This window comes from Pieris rapae, chromosome 14 (genome assembly GCF_905147795.1).
Source record: "Pieris rapae chromosome 14, ilPieRapa1.1, whole genome shotgun sequence".
Taxonomy (NCBI): domain Eukaryota; kingdom Metazoa; phylum Arthropoda; class Insecta; order Lepidoptera; family Pieridae; genus Pieris; species Pieris rapae.
In genome coordinates this window covers 9,300,078-9,314,055 of record NC_059522.1, presented here as the reverse complement: position 1 = coordinate 9,314,055, position 13,978 = coordinate 9,300,078, and the positions used below count along the sequence as shown (strand labels likewise).

At 30.3% G+C, this 13,978-nt stretch overlaps 1 protein-coding gene across 2 annotated transcripts in view; it reads left to right on the top strand.

Moving 5' to 3' along the window:
• The first annotated feature begins 1,194 nt into the window (after positions 1 to 1,194).
• The window catches only part of LOC110999543, a 34,091-nt gene continuing 21,307 nt past the window's right edge, over positions 1,195 to 13,978 (top strand). For both annotated transcript variants that reach the window (XM_045631232.1, XM_045631231.1), the window contains exon 1: positions 1,195 to 1,279. In XM_045631232.1, coding sequence (XP_045487188.1) covers positions 1,219 to 1,279 — 61 coding nt within the window. In that variant the 5' untranslated portion in view covers positions 1,195 to 1,218. The remainder of the gene's footprint in view (positions 1,280 to 13,978) is intronic.

Sequence of the window (13,978 nt, the reverse complement as noted above, 5' to 3'; positions counted from 1 at the left end):
GGTATCTTGATACACTAGTGCCGAAATTTTGCTACGTTTTTCACAAAAGTATGGCTCAGTCTCTCCTTCATAGCTAATACCCCAACAAACCATCACTGAAGTCGGATAGTGCCCACGTTGCACTCTGTCTACTAATTGGGAAGCTTCCTTAGAGCTTTAAGAATAAATACGGTGATTTTGTTTGTTAAAATGTTGCTTGATTGTAAAAAAAATCTCATCCGTAAACAAAATTTTTCTGTGACCTATCTTTGCGTACCGCTTCAGATTTTTTTTCGATTTTAACACCCTAATCTTTTTTAAATTATAAGTTAAGAAATAACCAGTACGTCTCTTATAGGCTACAAGACCAAATCATCTTTTAAAATACGCGACATGGTTTTAGGTGCTATCTTCATCTCCCGATATAAAATCTTTTGCTTTCGGACAGGATTTCTTCGAATTCTTTCCCTTACTGCTTTGACCATCTTTTTCGTACGAACACTACGTGGACGGCCAGATATTTTTCAGTCACAAACAGAGGAGGTCTCATTCTACCTATTAATAGCCCGGTACACAAATATTTTTCTAATACCAAGCGTATGGAGAGTTTTAAAAATTGCATTTGGCTCCATACGTACTTTGTGTAATCCAATCACAGTGATTTGGTTCTCTTCATCACCCCACTGCATTTTAATATCGCAAAATATAATATAAAGTATTGGCGCCAAAATGAGAAAACTTAATGGACAATCATATAAAAATGACACATTCCAAATTCAAATGTAATATTTTGTTTATTTTTAGTTGTATCAGTATTTATGGCCATGACTACTACATGACTAAGTATAAAGATTTATTAATTCGTGTTTTATTCAAACAATCCTAGTCAATGGTTACTTTTACTATTAAAATTTAAATGGAATCTTATAAAAAACATTCATTTTTATTATTGATTTTTTTTTTCAGACTTGTTATTATTACAACGAATCCACGCCTATGTACTTAGTATAAATGTGAATCGCGTCTTAGGCAAATAATTCTTGCCGGTAACTGCAGCCTTCGCTTGTAACTTCAGTGCTACGTCGTAGGCGCGCGTAGACGCACGTCGCGTTTGCTCCGCGTTGAGAACTAAATAACACGGAGACAGAAAAACTCTCCTCCAACTTTTCAGTTTCTGCGATTTCGTTTGTTCTTTTTTTAAATTTGGAATGTTTTGAAATTTACAGCAGATTTTTTAAAATGAGTGATGATGAGTTTATGAAGTTTTTGAAAAAAGATACTGAACATGAACGAAATCAAGGTAATTTTGAAATACTTTTATGTGAAATATCGTTATATATTGATTTGTCAAAATACAATCAAACATGAAAATGAGATTTTTATTACATAAATGCATTTAAAAAGAAGCATTTGTAAAATTTTACAAAAAAAATAGACTACGAGTTTTCGGTGATTTTTTATGGATTAAAAAACTCAAAGCTCTCACAAAAACTCAACCGATGATAATCTAAAAATATTTAAAGGTTTTATATTATTGTAATAAATACTATTATGAAACTTCGAGCTTAATTACAAACATGTCCAAGTATTGACTGAAATGATATTTGTAGTCACGCGAGGTCCGTGGTGACCTTTGTCGTGTATATAATATTCAGATCTAGTCAATATTTCGTTGAGTATACTTCCCAAGTCAGGTCTTTATATCTACTATAAGTAAACTAACAAAACCTTATCAAAATGAACAAAAACAATATGTAAATAGCGATTAAGTTTTCAGTACATTTATTTAACCCTACAAGATTATTAACAATTAAAAAACAATATTATAAATGCATTAAACTTATTTCTGTACAGCTAAGATTTAAATATTATAATATTATATATAAGCATTTAAATATTTCAGGTGTATTATGTTTTCATAAAGATCTTTCTTTGTACAAGTATATATAAATCCTACATAAAACAATCGAAAAGTTTCTGTCAAGGGTATAGAGGCAAAGCAACATTTGTACGTTTGTGTCATTGGTAATTCTGTTTATAGACTAGGCGATCACATAGAGCGCATATAAATCTAAATAAATCTGTTACGACCAGCATAGAACCACTTAAATTCCCTTGAAAAGTAAAAAATAAACATAAACTGATAATCTTAGTATTTTTAAAAGCTTTTCGTTTAATTAATTGTAATATTTAAAATATTATTTATAAAGAGTATATATTTTTGTTTATTTTACAAATATAAGAATAGTCAGAAACTACTGGACTGTTTTGAAAAATTCTTTCATAATTAGAACGCTAAAGTATCTATCATCATAGGCTTTATTTGTATTAAAAAAAAATATTAAAAAAAATACAAAAAATAATCTCAATTTTATTAAAATTTTTGTTTATGAAGACGCGAAACACAATATATTCAATTTTCGGTTCTTGCGCTTATAAAAATACAATCCAACAAAACCGATTGACTGAACAATAAAAGACAACAAATTCTTAGTTTTATTAAAATATTTGTTTATGTAAAAACTAAATACAGTGTGTTCTTTCACTAATTCATAAAATATCCAACAAAACCGATTGTAATAAATCTTTTTATGATTAAACTTACCATGATTGTTTCCGGTTATTATATCGTCAAGCTTTATATGTATTATGACTGTCTTCATTGATTCACAAAGGAATGTTTTATTCATATAAATCGATAAGCCTTCAACTCATTGATTTTAGTGTCTTATTTGATACCACGTGATGCTTATATGATTGCTGCCATTATGTATATATAATATATACCCTAATTAGATATTTGTTTATATACCTGTAAAATATTCCATTTATGTTTAATGGAAATCATTTTATTTTTACGAATTTTAATATGTAGAAAAACATCTATCGTACTTGAAGATTTGGCCTCAAAATTAAAAGTTGGAACGTCGTTGAACACATTTACCTCCACCACTAAGCCATGGAGACAGTATTATAAAAGTCTATCTTGTTATTAATATATTTTTAAAACTATCCAATGTTTGGTATTAACTGAGTGTTTAGTTATATGTAAAGTTAAAATTAACCGCGATCATTCCGTGTTAACTAAATTATATGAGCGATAACGTTGGCATATAATAACACTCTTGCATGGTATCAGTTTATTTATGATATTACTGGTTGTTAAAGTTGAAATATTAGGAGGAAGAAATAATAATTATTTTAAAAGTAGGCGATTTGTCATTAAGACAGGTTTTAAGGCGTGTGTAAATGATATTGGATATGGGTCTATTTACTGTAACTGCGATTTCAATAATTAATATCCTATAACCTTCAACTAATTTTAAATCTCCTACAATTTGTCTTAGGAGATCATTATCTTATCAATATAACTAAAAATTAAGTAATTCGTTAAGAGTTTTTGATCTCAATAAAATACCTATTAATGTAAAATTATAATAAAGCCACATTAATTCCTCATTTCTTCCCAGAACCTTTACCTATGTCGTCAGCTCATCGCTTTTGTGGTTTCCCATGTTTCCACATTCTTTTCTTCCTGGAGCCGGCTTCAGCGGTCCATATTTTATCTTGCTTTAATAATATATTAATTGTGAAATAAAATCACAATATAAACTTATGTACATGTTGACAGCTTTCTGTTTAAAAAAAAGGGGAATGCCACTTGTGTGTTGATTGTGTAATTTTAGTATACATCGCGATCAAATAAATTACATGATAACTAAAGGAACAGCGCCATCCAGATCCATCCCGTAGCCCCCAATTTTCCACTATTCACTCTCATTCAACTCTTTGTATAGAAGAAATCGCATAGGTCCGCCAAGCATCTGCGAATATATACTGTAAATACTTTTAATTATCATGTAGGAATAACATAAAATTATCGCTTAATTTAACACAGCAAGATTTGGAACACAAAACGCATTTTTATCACATTTTTATTGGTAAATCACACACATTTTAAAAGAATCCGAATTAATCCATTATAAAATCTAAATTAAATCCGAATAACACAAACGTGAGACATTTCATGAATTCTTTTTGTACTTATTTCTAGAAGTGGTTTATTAGTAAAAGCCTGTTAGCGAGGTCATTTACACACTGGAATACCGAGGATTCTCGGCCGACCGCAGAATCTTATAATGAAAACCCTCGTCAAATGGAATTAACTGGTTGTTAAAGTAAAGTGGCAAAACTTGAAAGTAATATATATATTACTGCCTCTGGGACATGTAGGCAAAGAAGATTGTATATATAAAAAAATGAATAATACTATAATATATTTATATAAATAAATGTATTGTATATATTGAAAAAATCCGGAGATATTATATCATTGGGCATCAGCAATATATGTCCGATTGTAGCCTTATTTATTAAAAAAGCACTTTTGAAAGTCAAAATTATAAACTAAACCATTTAATTTGGTTCCACCTTTTAAATGGTATTGTAACAATATTTTGGATACAATGATTTGATAATTATATGTGAAGACCATGTACCTAGAATAAAATTACTATTGTACTAAAATAAAAGGCGCGTGGTGTTATAAAAACTCATATATTTATGGCAGATAATCGAAATAAAACAGACTATAAGATGAAAGATGTAAGAACGATATTAATCAAAGTTAAACAAACTACGTATGTTAAAATTAACATATAAACCATTTATACTCAGATTGATTGATTGTCAAACAATCAATCAGCCTGATCCGGCTTGATATAAATAAACCATTATAGTATTGTCTTTATTAACATAAAAGACAACAGTAATAACTTTTTCTACAGCTATGTTACTTTTTGTCATTCAACACCCGTTCTTCGTGACTACTTACGCGAAACGTCGGAAAATTTTAAAATTATGTACAATAATTATAAATTTATAATAATACATAGCTTCAAACCGTCGAAGTAGTGTTTTCTTCAAACCATTCTAAGCAAGCTAGTGTAACGACTAAGTATTTTTTCAAATCATATCACTGGTTTCTGAGCCTTTACAAAAATACAAATCTTAACTTTACTTTTATACTGTTATCTAAAATAGGTATGAACTACAGAAAAACAATGTTTATCGACGAAAGCGCACAACTGCATAATAAACTACCCACAAATATAAATAATATTACTTCTTTCAATTCATTCAAATCGCAGCTAAGTGAATATGTCAGACAAAATTACTTTTAAATTCATTTCTTATAATTACTTTTAATTCATATTTGTATAGTTACTTTTTGCTTTTAAATTTAATGCATGTACGGTTATCTCTTTATTCTGATTATTTTAAGAACATCTACTTTGTGTCTTTTCTGATACATAAAGTCTAAATCTATTTCTTCTATGCTTCATCGACATTTGTATAAAATGACAAAACTTGAATATTTTTTTTATATTTATACACACAATACATACTCTTAATTGGTAACACTTAGCCCAGAGATTTGTAATAAATTTTGAAATCTATAATTTTTTTTTATTAAAACCGCGGAATTTTTTTAGAATAAAACAAAATTCATAGCTAGTTTAAAAAAAATCCTTATTTTATTTTTCATCACTTATTTATGTTTCTCATTGAACCTTCCCTAAACTTTAAAAATATCACAAGATTAAAATAGGCCCAACCAATCCATCGCGTTTAAGTAAGAAAACATCATTTCATTTATATATATACATAAAATATTAATCATTATTAAAATCATAAATTCAATCCCTTACTTATACACACATCAGCGCACTTAACGAAAATAGTATTGTATTTTCCCACGTTGCTATATCTGAAATCAATGGCTGTCTGTTCTTGAAATCCCAATGCAAAACAAAGATCACTTCCAGACAACCAGTTAATGGAATGGAATAAACCACAATGTTATCTGGTGTTATGCTCCTTTGATTTGAGCTAATTTTAGCGAATGAACAATATCTATTTCGTTGTTTATCAATTCTTAGTGTATTCAATTTAATATTTGGAAGTGGAATGATTTTAAGTCTTCATACCATCATTTTGTTTTTACTTTTACTTGTTTATATAACTTATAAACTAAATTATGACGATTATAACTGATCAGAATTAACTAAAAAGGACCGATGTCTTAGAGACCAGATGTAGACAGAGAATATAAAACCGTTTGACAATAAATATTGATAAAATTGTATTTATATTAATATTATATAAGATAAAGGTTTTAGGGCATTAAAAAATTAAAACATATTTTATTAATTTAGGTAATGTTAGAAGTATCCCAGTAATTGGGTTTTTAAAAAAAGAAAGATGAGTTCACGATACAATGGAACTTTTATTTAATTATAAAGATTACAGAATATAATGAAAGCCAACAAATGTGTGTGCGCGACGAAGGATGATACCGAACTGATTTCATATTTTAATTATCATTTTACCTCTCGGTTGAGAAATGCTGACTAAACAGAAGGTACTAGTATGTCAGCCACATAGGGTGCAAGGCTATGATATAAAAAATTTTATTGATTACAATCAAGTATACAATATTTATAATTTTCGATAATAAGAAAATCAAAACAAATTTAAAATGTATGGTCACTATGGCCACTGCCATACACGAATAAAAATAATAAGTATTTTATTCTATTAATTTAATTATCGTTGCGATATCTATAGGCATATATGTGTGTGTTTGTTTTTTTTATTTGCTCTTTTAAACTGGATGGTAAATTATTCAGTATTTGAGCTTGATATATATTTTTAAGTTGTCTGTTTCTTGTCATTGGTTATTGACCATAATTGAACAATATTTCTTAATTAATATTAGTCAATTATGTGCAATTAGCGGCAATGACGCCTCAAATATAATTTTCTCATGGTTCTCTCATAACTATGACCACTATACAATTAGCTGAAATAAATTATTAAAATACTATCTGATAATTGGTATATTTTTGAATAGAAAAAAAATCTACAGTATAGAAAGAACTTAGAATTAATTCGAATTGCAATGGTATCACACTCATTACAAAGTTATGCATGCAACTGTGCTCGTTACAACTGTGCTATTGTTGCCGTAATTACTGCCTTTGGACTAAAAGTGTTGCACTACATCACTTTATATAACAAAAGCTGGTGATTTTGTCAGAAAATTAAGTTTAAATGGTTTAGTCAGTAATATCCGAAAGAGTATGCGCGACTGAGAACGACGCGGTGCGAACGAGACAAAAGCAAGATGTGCTTTATATGTTAAATTTCATGTTAACAGTCATTGTGTTGTCGCCTCAGTAGAATTTTAAAGACCCCTGGAGTACCGAAAAATGCCAGAGGTTAACATATGTAGTCGTTAGTTGTGTATATGTTTATTTTGGAATGTAAGATACAGTCCACGTCGTTAAATTTGAATCTGTAGGCATCCCTACTCTTCGCCAAAGAAGACAGAGGGTGTAAGCCCAGTGAAAAAGCCGGCGTAAAAAATTCTCGGTACTCTTTTAAAAGCAAATCATCAATAAACACTTATTTTAAAACACATATAGCGAATTAATTATGAGGCCTGCCTAGCACTAGTCCCAGGCCCTTTCATCAACTAGATAACCGCTAGTTGATGCCTTTTTACACAGCTTTTCTTTAATACATTACTGAAATTTATTAAAAGGTGGAGATAAAAGAGGTCCTGGGATTTTATTAAATAAGAATATCTCTTTTCCCAAAAAGAGTTAATACTTTCGATAGTATAGTATTAGGTTAGGTAGTTGAGTGGCATACTCCAGTTCATATCCCTCAATGCACACTAGAGAAATACAAAACTCCACCAGAGTCATTAAGAGATGTAGTAACAAATTCGTCTGATATCGTTCGACTATATAAAAAAATGTAATACAAATATTATACTTCATTCGCCTACATTTCAAATTTATAAATTTTCAACGTTGTGACCAAATTAGCCCAAAGCTTTGAAAGCCCGAAAGCCTTTGAGCTTGTGTAAAACAAAATATGTACAATTAGACATTTAGTACGATTTCTGAAAAGTTGAAATAGGAAGATTTCTAAAGCTTTTCCCAACTATTTTAAATTACAGCCGTACTCAGAGTGAAGCTAATCATTAAATGTACCGAATTCTTAATGATTACTTAAGGCATTAGTAACATTATTCACTGTAGATTTAAAAAAATCAAACCACAGTTTTTTTAGGCGTGCGCCTCAGATTTCTGTATCTGTTTCAGTTGTCAATCTAAAAAGCAAGTGTGCTACCAGCCAAGTATAAGGGATATGCATGACGTTCATTGTTACATGTTCATACCAAATTTAAAAAATATTCATGAATGTTTCTCTGAGCAAAGCTCTGAGATCAGACAACATTTGATCAAGTTTCCAACCGTTGAAGTTTGATACAAAAAGCTTCTTAAAATATTAGGACTTTCATTGGTACGTACGTGGTATTATAAATAAAATATCTCATACGCTTTTCGTGTGAGAAAAGTTTAATCCGCGAGTGTACTACTATTATTACATTTATTTAGATGAACAAAGCTTATAAATATATATTATTTATACGTAATAAAACTTTGACACATACACACAATCTCCATTAAAACTGAATCCTACTATATTATAGATTTAACACTGTTTTAACTATAAGCACACTATTTTAACATGCATTCATTCGTTATTGTTTTTAATTAGCACGTATACAATATGAATATAGATATGTTCATCTATTGGTGGTGTATTACCTTAGTAATAATTAATTTACAAAGAAGTTTCACGGCTGACATGTGTAGGTACTTAGGACGCCCGTACTTTTTTTTTCAAATTTAATATATAAAAAGAGAGAGAAATATATATTTATGTAACTTATTTTCACGTGTTTGTAGAAATAAAGAAGAGTTTTAAAAGTGGTTAGGGTAAAACCATTCGTATGGAGTCGGGCAGCGTATTCCACAAGCAATTAGAAATCCAAAACGAGTTGAGTATATATTATGTGACTAGATGTAATTTTGCATGTGTACAACACGACAATTTTAAAAGGCAGTTTTGTGAACAAATGAATGTTCACGTTGCCTATGTCTTCTAAAGAAATGATATATTTGTTTGGTTTGGTACTTTTGCGTTTATTGGCTGTATCGAACCGACGTATGTGACTATGTTGTTTCATTATTTTGAAGTCTTAATGTATGTCAGTTTCAGTAGCAGCTTTTAAACCTATGACCCATATATATCACCCCTGTAAAACTACCTATAACCTCTATTCAATATCACTTGATAAATAAGGTTCGCAAAGAAACATATAAATATTCAAACTCTGAAGATGATTGGAGACTCGTTGTAAGGATAAAAATTCATGATTCATCAAAAATTCATTCATTTAACTGATCATAAGAAATTTTACTAATAAAACAAGTTATTTTTTTGGTATTACCGAGTCTTAGTTAAAATCTTATTGAAAAAAATAACACAGTTTTAGTAAACTTACAGAATAATACTGTGCAAAGTCGATATAATTAAAAAGCAATGTATATGTTTGGAAGCTATCTATGGTTAAGGGCTATCAGCAAAATGCCTCACAAAGTAAGCTGGCACGGCCTTAAACTAATTCCTGCGAAAAAACTTAGATGCCTAGACACAGATTCTAGTCACGAATCTAGTTCGGGCTTACTGCGGTTTCAAGTTAACGTGATATATTACAAGGTAACCTTAAAGTTTAATGTCGAAAACACTTATTGGTCTTATTCTTAAAATAATATTATAAGTAGTCTGGCCAGAAATACTGTTGCATAAAAACTTATCATTAACTTTTTAATTATTTTGAATTTGGAACACGAATATTATTATAAAAACTTCTTTTGTTTTTGCGCCATTTCACATATTTTTTCCACATTCTTCATCAAATTACTATATGGAATGGTGTGTTAAAGAAAGAAAGAAAGAAGAAGAAGAAAGTGCGATTCATCAAAAACAAAATGTTGTATTTTTGCGATAAATAATCTAAATTGTTAATTAACAGCTTTATAATTAATTTCAAAGTATTCGAAAAACAGACTTAACAGTTACTTACACTCAGTAATTATTTTTACGAGCTTTTTCGCTGTAAAAACCAATGAGTACATTTATCTTAAATATAGAAGTTGAAAAATTTAAATAGCACAGTTTAGCAGTGCAAGTATTTTTTTTCTTTTTAATAAAAATTTATGTTGTAAAATGAAAATTGCATTACACAATATCCATTCCAAAGGCTTTTCTGTTTTGATTACTGAAAACAAAATGCGTTTTTGGACTATAAAATTTATTCATTGCCAAATATGAACTGGCGAAAACCAAGTTCTTTCAACTCAACATTTATATTATTTCAGCGAATAATTATACTTCGCGTGAACCTTTTGATGCATTTAGTAAATTCATTGTCCTTCCTTGTGTCCGTCTAACTGAGATCTTCAATCTTAATCAGCTCGTGTTCCTTAATCAGATGGGCGGTCCGAAAATGTATCAAGATCGTTAGAGCGAGATCGTTAATCTGCTGCAAAAGATTGCAGATTATGGGACATTCTGATTAGAGGACCGTTAAACCCTCGGTTAGAAAGAAATAGCATCCAGCAGATGAAGGAACCACATTTTGGTAGGGCAATAATGTGGTTTTAAAATTGTAGTGCTGTGTTTATAATAGACAAACGCGTTGCATTATTTTAGGAAGATTCTCTTCATGATAACAGAGTTCATTTGGATCCGTTCGTAATAAATATTATTTTTTTGTAGTCTATTTACACTTTGATTAATAAAGCACTGCAAATAGTCGTTGTCATAATAAAATTAAAAAAAACAAGCTTTAATAATATAAACGTGTATTTATAGATTAATAAATATTTTTTGTTAAAAACCTTTGATGAAGATGATCCATAATATTTTAATTCGGCCGATCGTCACATTTGAGGTAGTTGACTTTTTTGTTTCGCTTGGGTTATGCTAGACGAAATTTGTCATTGACAAAAATGTCAAACATAATAATATGATAGTTTCCCCCCCTAAGTAATATAATTTCTTAGTGAGTGTTTGTGTGTACTTGAACTATTTCAAGGTATAGTATTCGTTACTATAATAGTCCAACCTCTGATTGTTGCCATAGCAACATCCTTGCGACCGTGAATTGTGTTCATGTTAATAATGTACGAAAACGAGGTAAATACTTAGCATTTATTTATTATTTTAATATAAAGTTATGTAACAGAGGCCACTGAACCGATCTTTATCATATATTACTAAAAATATTTGTTAAATTTCGAATCTCGGCCATCTTAAAAAGGCTTGACATCTTTTTTCTACATATTTTTTCATCACTCGGCAATAGTGCATCATCCAATAACGTGGTGGCGCTTTTTAACCCCATAGAAATTAATGAAAACATCATGATTTGTTTAAACTAATGTAATTCACTGGAACCCACTGGGAACGAAGCACATGTTAAATAATAATCTTCTTATGGCGACATAGTCAATGGTTACTACTTCTTCTCTTCTTAATGTACCCAACATTATTTGTCTTTGGGATGGTGGGGTACAACAAATTGGAAACCAGACGGGACTTACAGCTGGCCTACTACGTACTAATAGTCTTGAGAAGTGTAGTGTGCAACCCTAAGTGTACTTCAAGAACTGGGTTTCTTAGTACCTATGGGATATTTGCGACGGATAAGGCCCAGGTTATTTGCGATACCAAGGGCAAGAAATAGTCTGTAACCGTTATCCAGAACGTACGCCGACTGAATACTGTTTCCGACATTATCGACACATTTCTGTGTTCATAGAGTGAATTCACAGTGGCGATATTGTGTATATTATGTGTTTAACATTATATTTTAGTAAATGATTCTCGACATTATCGTTTTGGTTTAGACTGTAAGGATAATGTATGTATTTTTGTAATAAATAAATTATTTGAAAGTGAATACTTAAAGATGACATATCCCTTGTCTTTGAGCCAGCCACGAACTTAAATTCCATTGATTCTCTTGTAATTAACCTCTATTTGAAATGAAAAGCGTAAGTATGTCATAAAAAGTTATAACTTCACTGGTTTTATACATTTGTAATATTTTTTTATGTAACAATAAGAAAGATGAAAGCGTAAATGACAGGACTTTTTATTATACTTTTTCTGCGTTTTGAAATCTACTGAACAAATTTTAAATTTATTATAATTAATTTACTGAAATATAACAAATATTGTTGGTTGAAAAATACCTTTCCAAAATACTCGAAATGTATACAAGCTTCGGAAGACAGTATATCACTACTATATTACGTGTATTTTCTAAATTAGATTTAGTTTAGAAATTAATTTTAAATTTAGACGAGGAGAAAATAGGAGAAGATATGCTTCTACTTCTTATCTTCTTACTACGCTGGAGGTTCTAAGCAGTGCCCTTGTAGGGACACCTTTACCTTGCCTTTTTAGTGGCGTATGAACAGATGAATTGATTTCAAACAATATTAATAGTATTTTAAAGACCCGTGATAAAAATCACTGCCTTCAAATCTGACACGTTCATTTCAGGGAGAATCAAACCCAGAATAAATCTTGTTGTATCAAACCGTATATCTTACTAACCTTTTGCTCTAATGAATTTGCAAGGCACTAATTAATTTATGAACATCGTTACTGCAGTGAGCCTCTTAATACCGCAATTATCTAAGTTTAGTGTTCGCATAGTTAAATCAATAGAAGCACATCTTGTACAACGAGAAACTTTGATAAAACAAGCAAAATTTATCTTATAATAAATTATTTTATTAATATTTCCTACATGGCTTGCGTAGGATGCTGCTTCCTTTAGGATGCGTCTTTAATCCCTGAGGTCGTAGGTTCGATCTCCGGCTGTGCACCAATGGACTTTAATTCTATGTGTGCATTTAACATTTGCTCGAACGTTTAAAGATCGATATCGCGAGAAACCCGGCTTGGTTAGACCCAAAAAGTCGACGACGTGTGTCAAGCACAGGAGGCTGATCACCTACTAGCCTATTAGATTGGCAAATGATCATGAAGCAGATACAGAAATCTGAGGCCCAGACCAGAGTATGGGTGTAGCGTAAGTTAGAAAAACACGTGTGTGTTCGGGAAAAAATTTGAAAATATTTCAATCAGTGGAAAGTAGCAATCCTTACGACGATGGACACTCGTCTGTATTTAGACTGGCCAATGAACTGGGCAGAGTCTCACAAATTGTTCGACTTTTATCATGTAAATTGTCTAAAGAAACTTTATGTTAGAATGAAAAATCGATTAACTACCAACTTATAGCAGTTAAGTGAAAAATCCATGGACACTTTGAATGCAAAAGCGCGAATACGTTGCGGCCTTTTAAGATTTTTACGATCTCGTATACATCTTATCATGAAAATTTGTAAAGCTATGTACAATATAATGAATTTAACACATTGGAAAAGATTTCTTAAATCATAATTATAAGTACATTTAATATTTTAAAAAACCTCTGAACATGATAAGTTTAAAATTGTTCTTTCACATAATTCTGTATGAGTTTTAGTTGCAACAAACTACATTAATTCCGCTATAATCTGTGGATAATGCCAGTGACACAACGTATAATTAGAACGCCTGCTTCCTACGACCACTGTAATAGTCACTGTATATAAACAGGCTTAGTCGTCTTATCAAGGACTTTAGTTAGCTGGAATGTGCTTGAATAAACAGGTTAATTTGTTAGTTAGAACGACGGTTAAACTTTAGCGTCGCGTTGTTGAGAAATATTTACGTAAGTTTGTATTCTATATATTCAGTCCAAGTGAATAGGGTATATAAATGTAAATAAATGTATTTGAACAAATTGTGGAGCAAACTATAATAATAATAATAATAATAATAAGTCTTTATTCATTAAGTTGGTACATCTTTCTTTTCATAGTGTAAGATTTGGGAACCCTTTTAAGTACCTAGATGTATTGCGTATGTTTAAGAGTATAAAATTGTATATCTTCCCTTTATGTATATTTTAGTTCCTTTTTCGTTCACAAAAACAAAAATATTTTTGAGT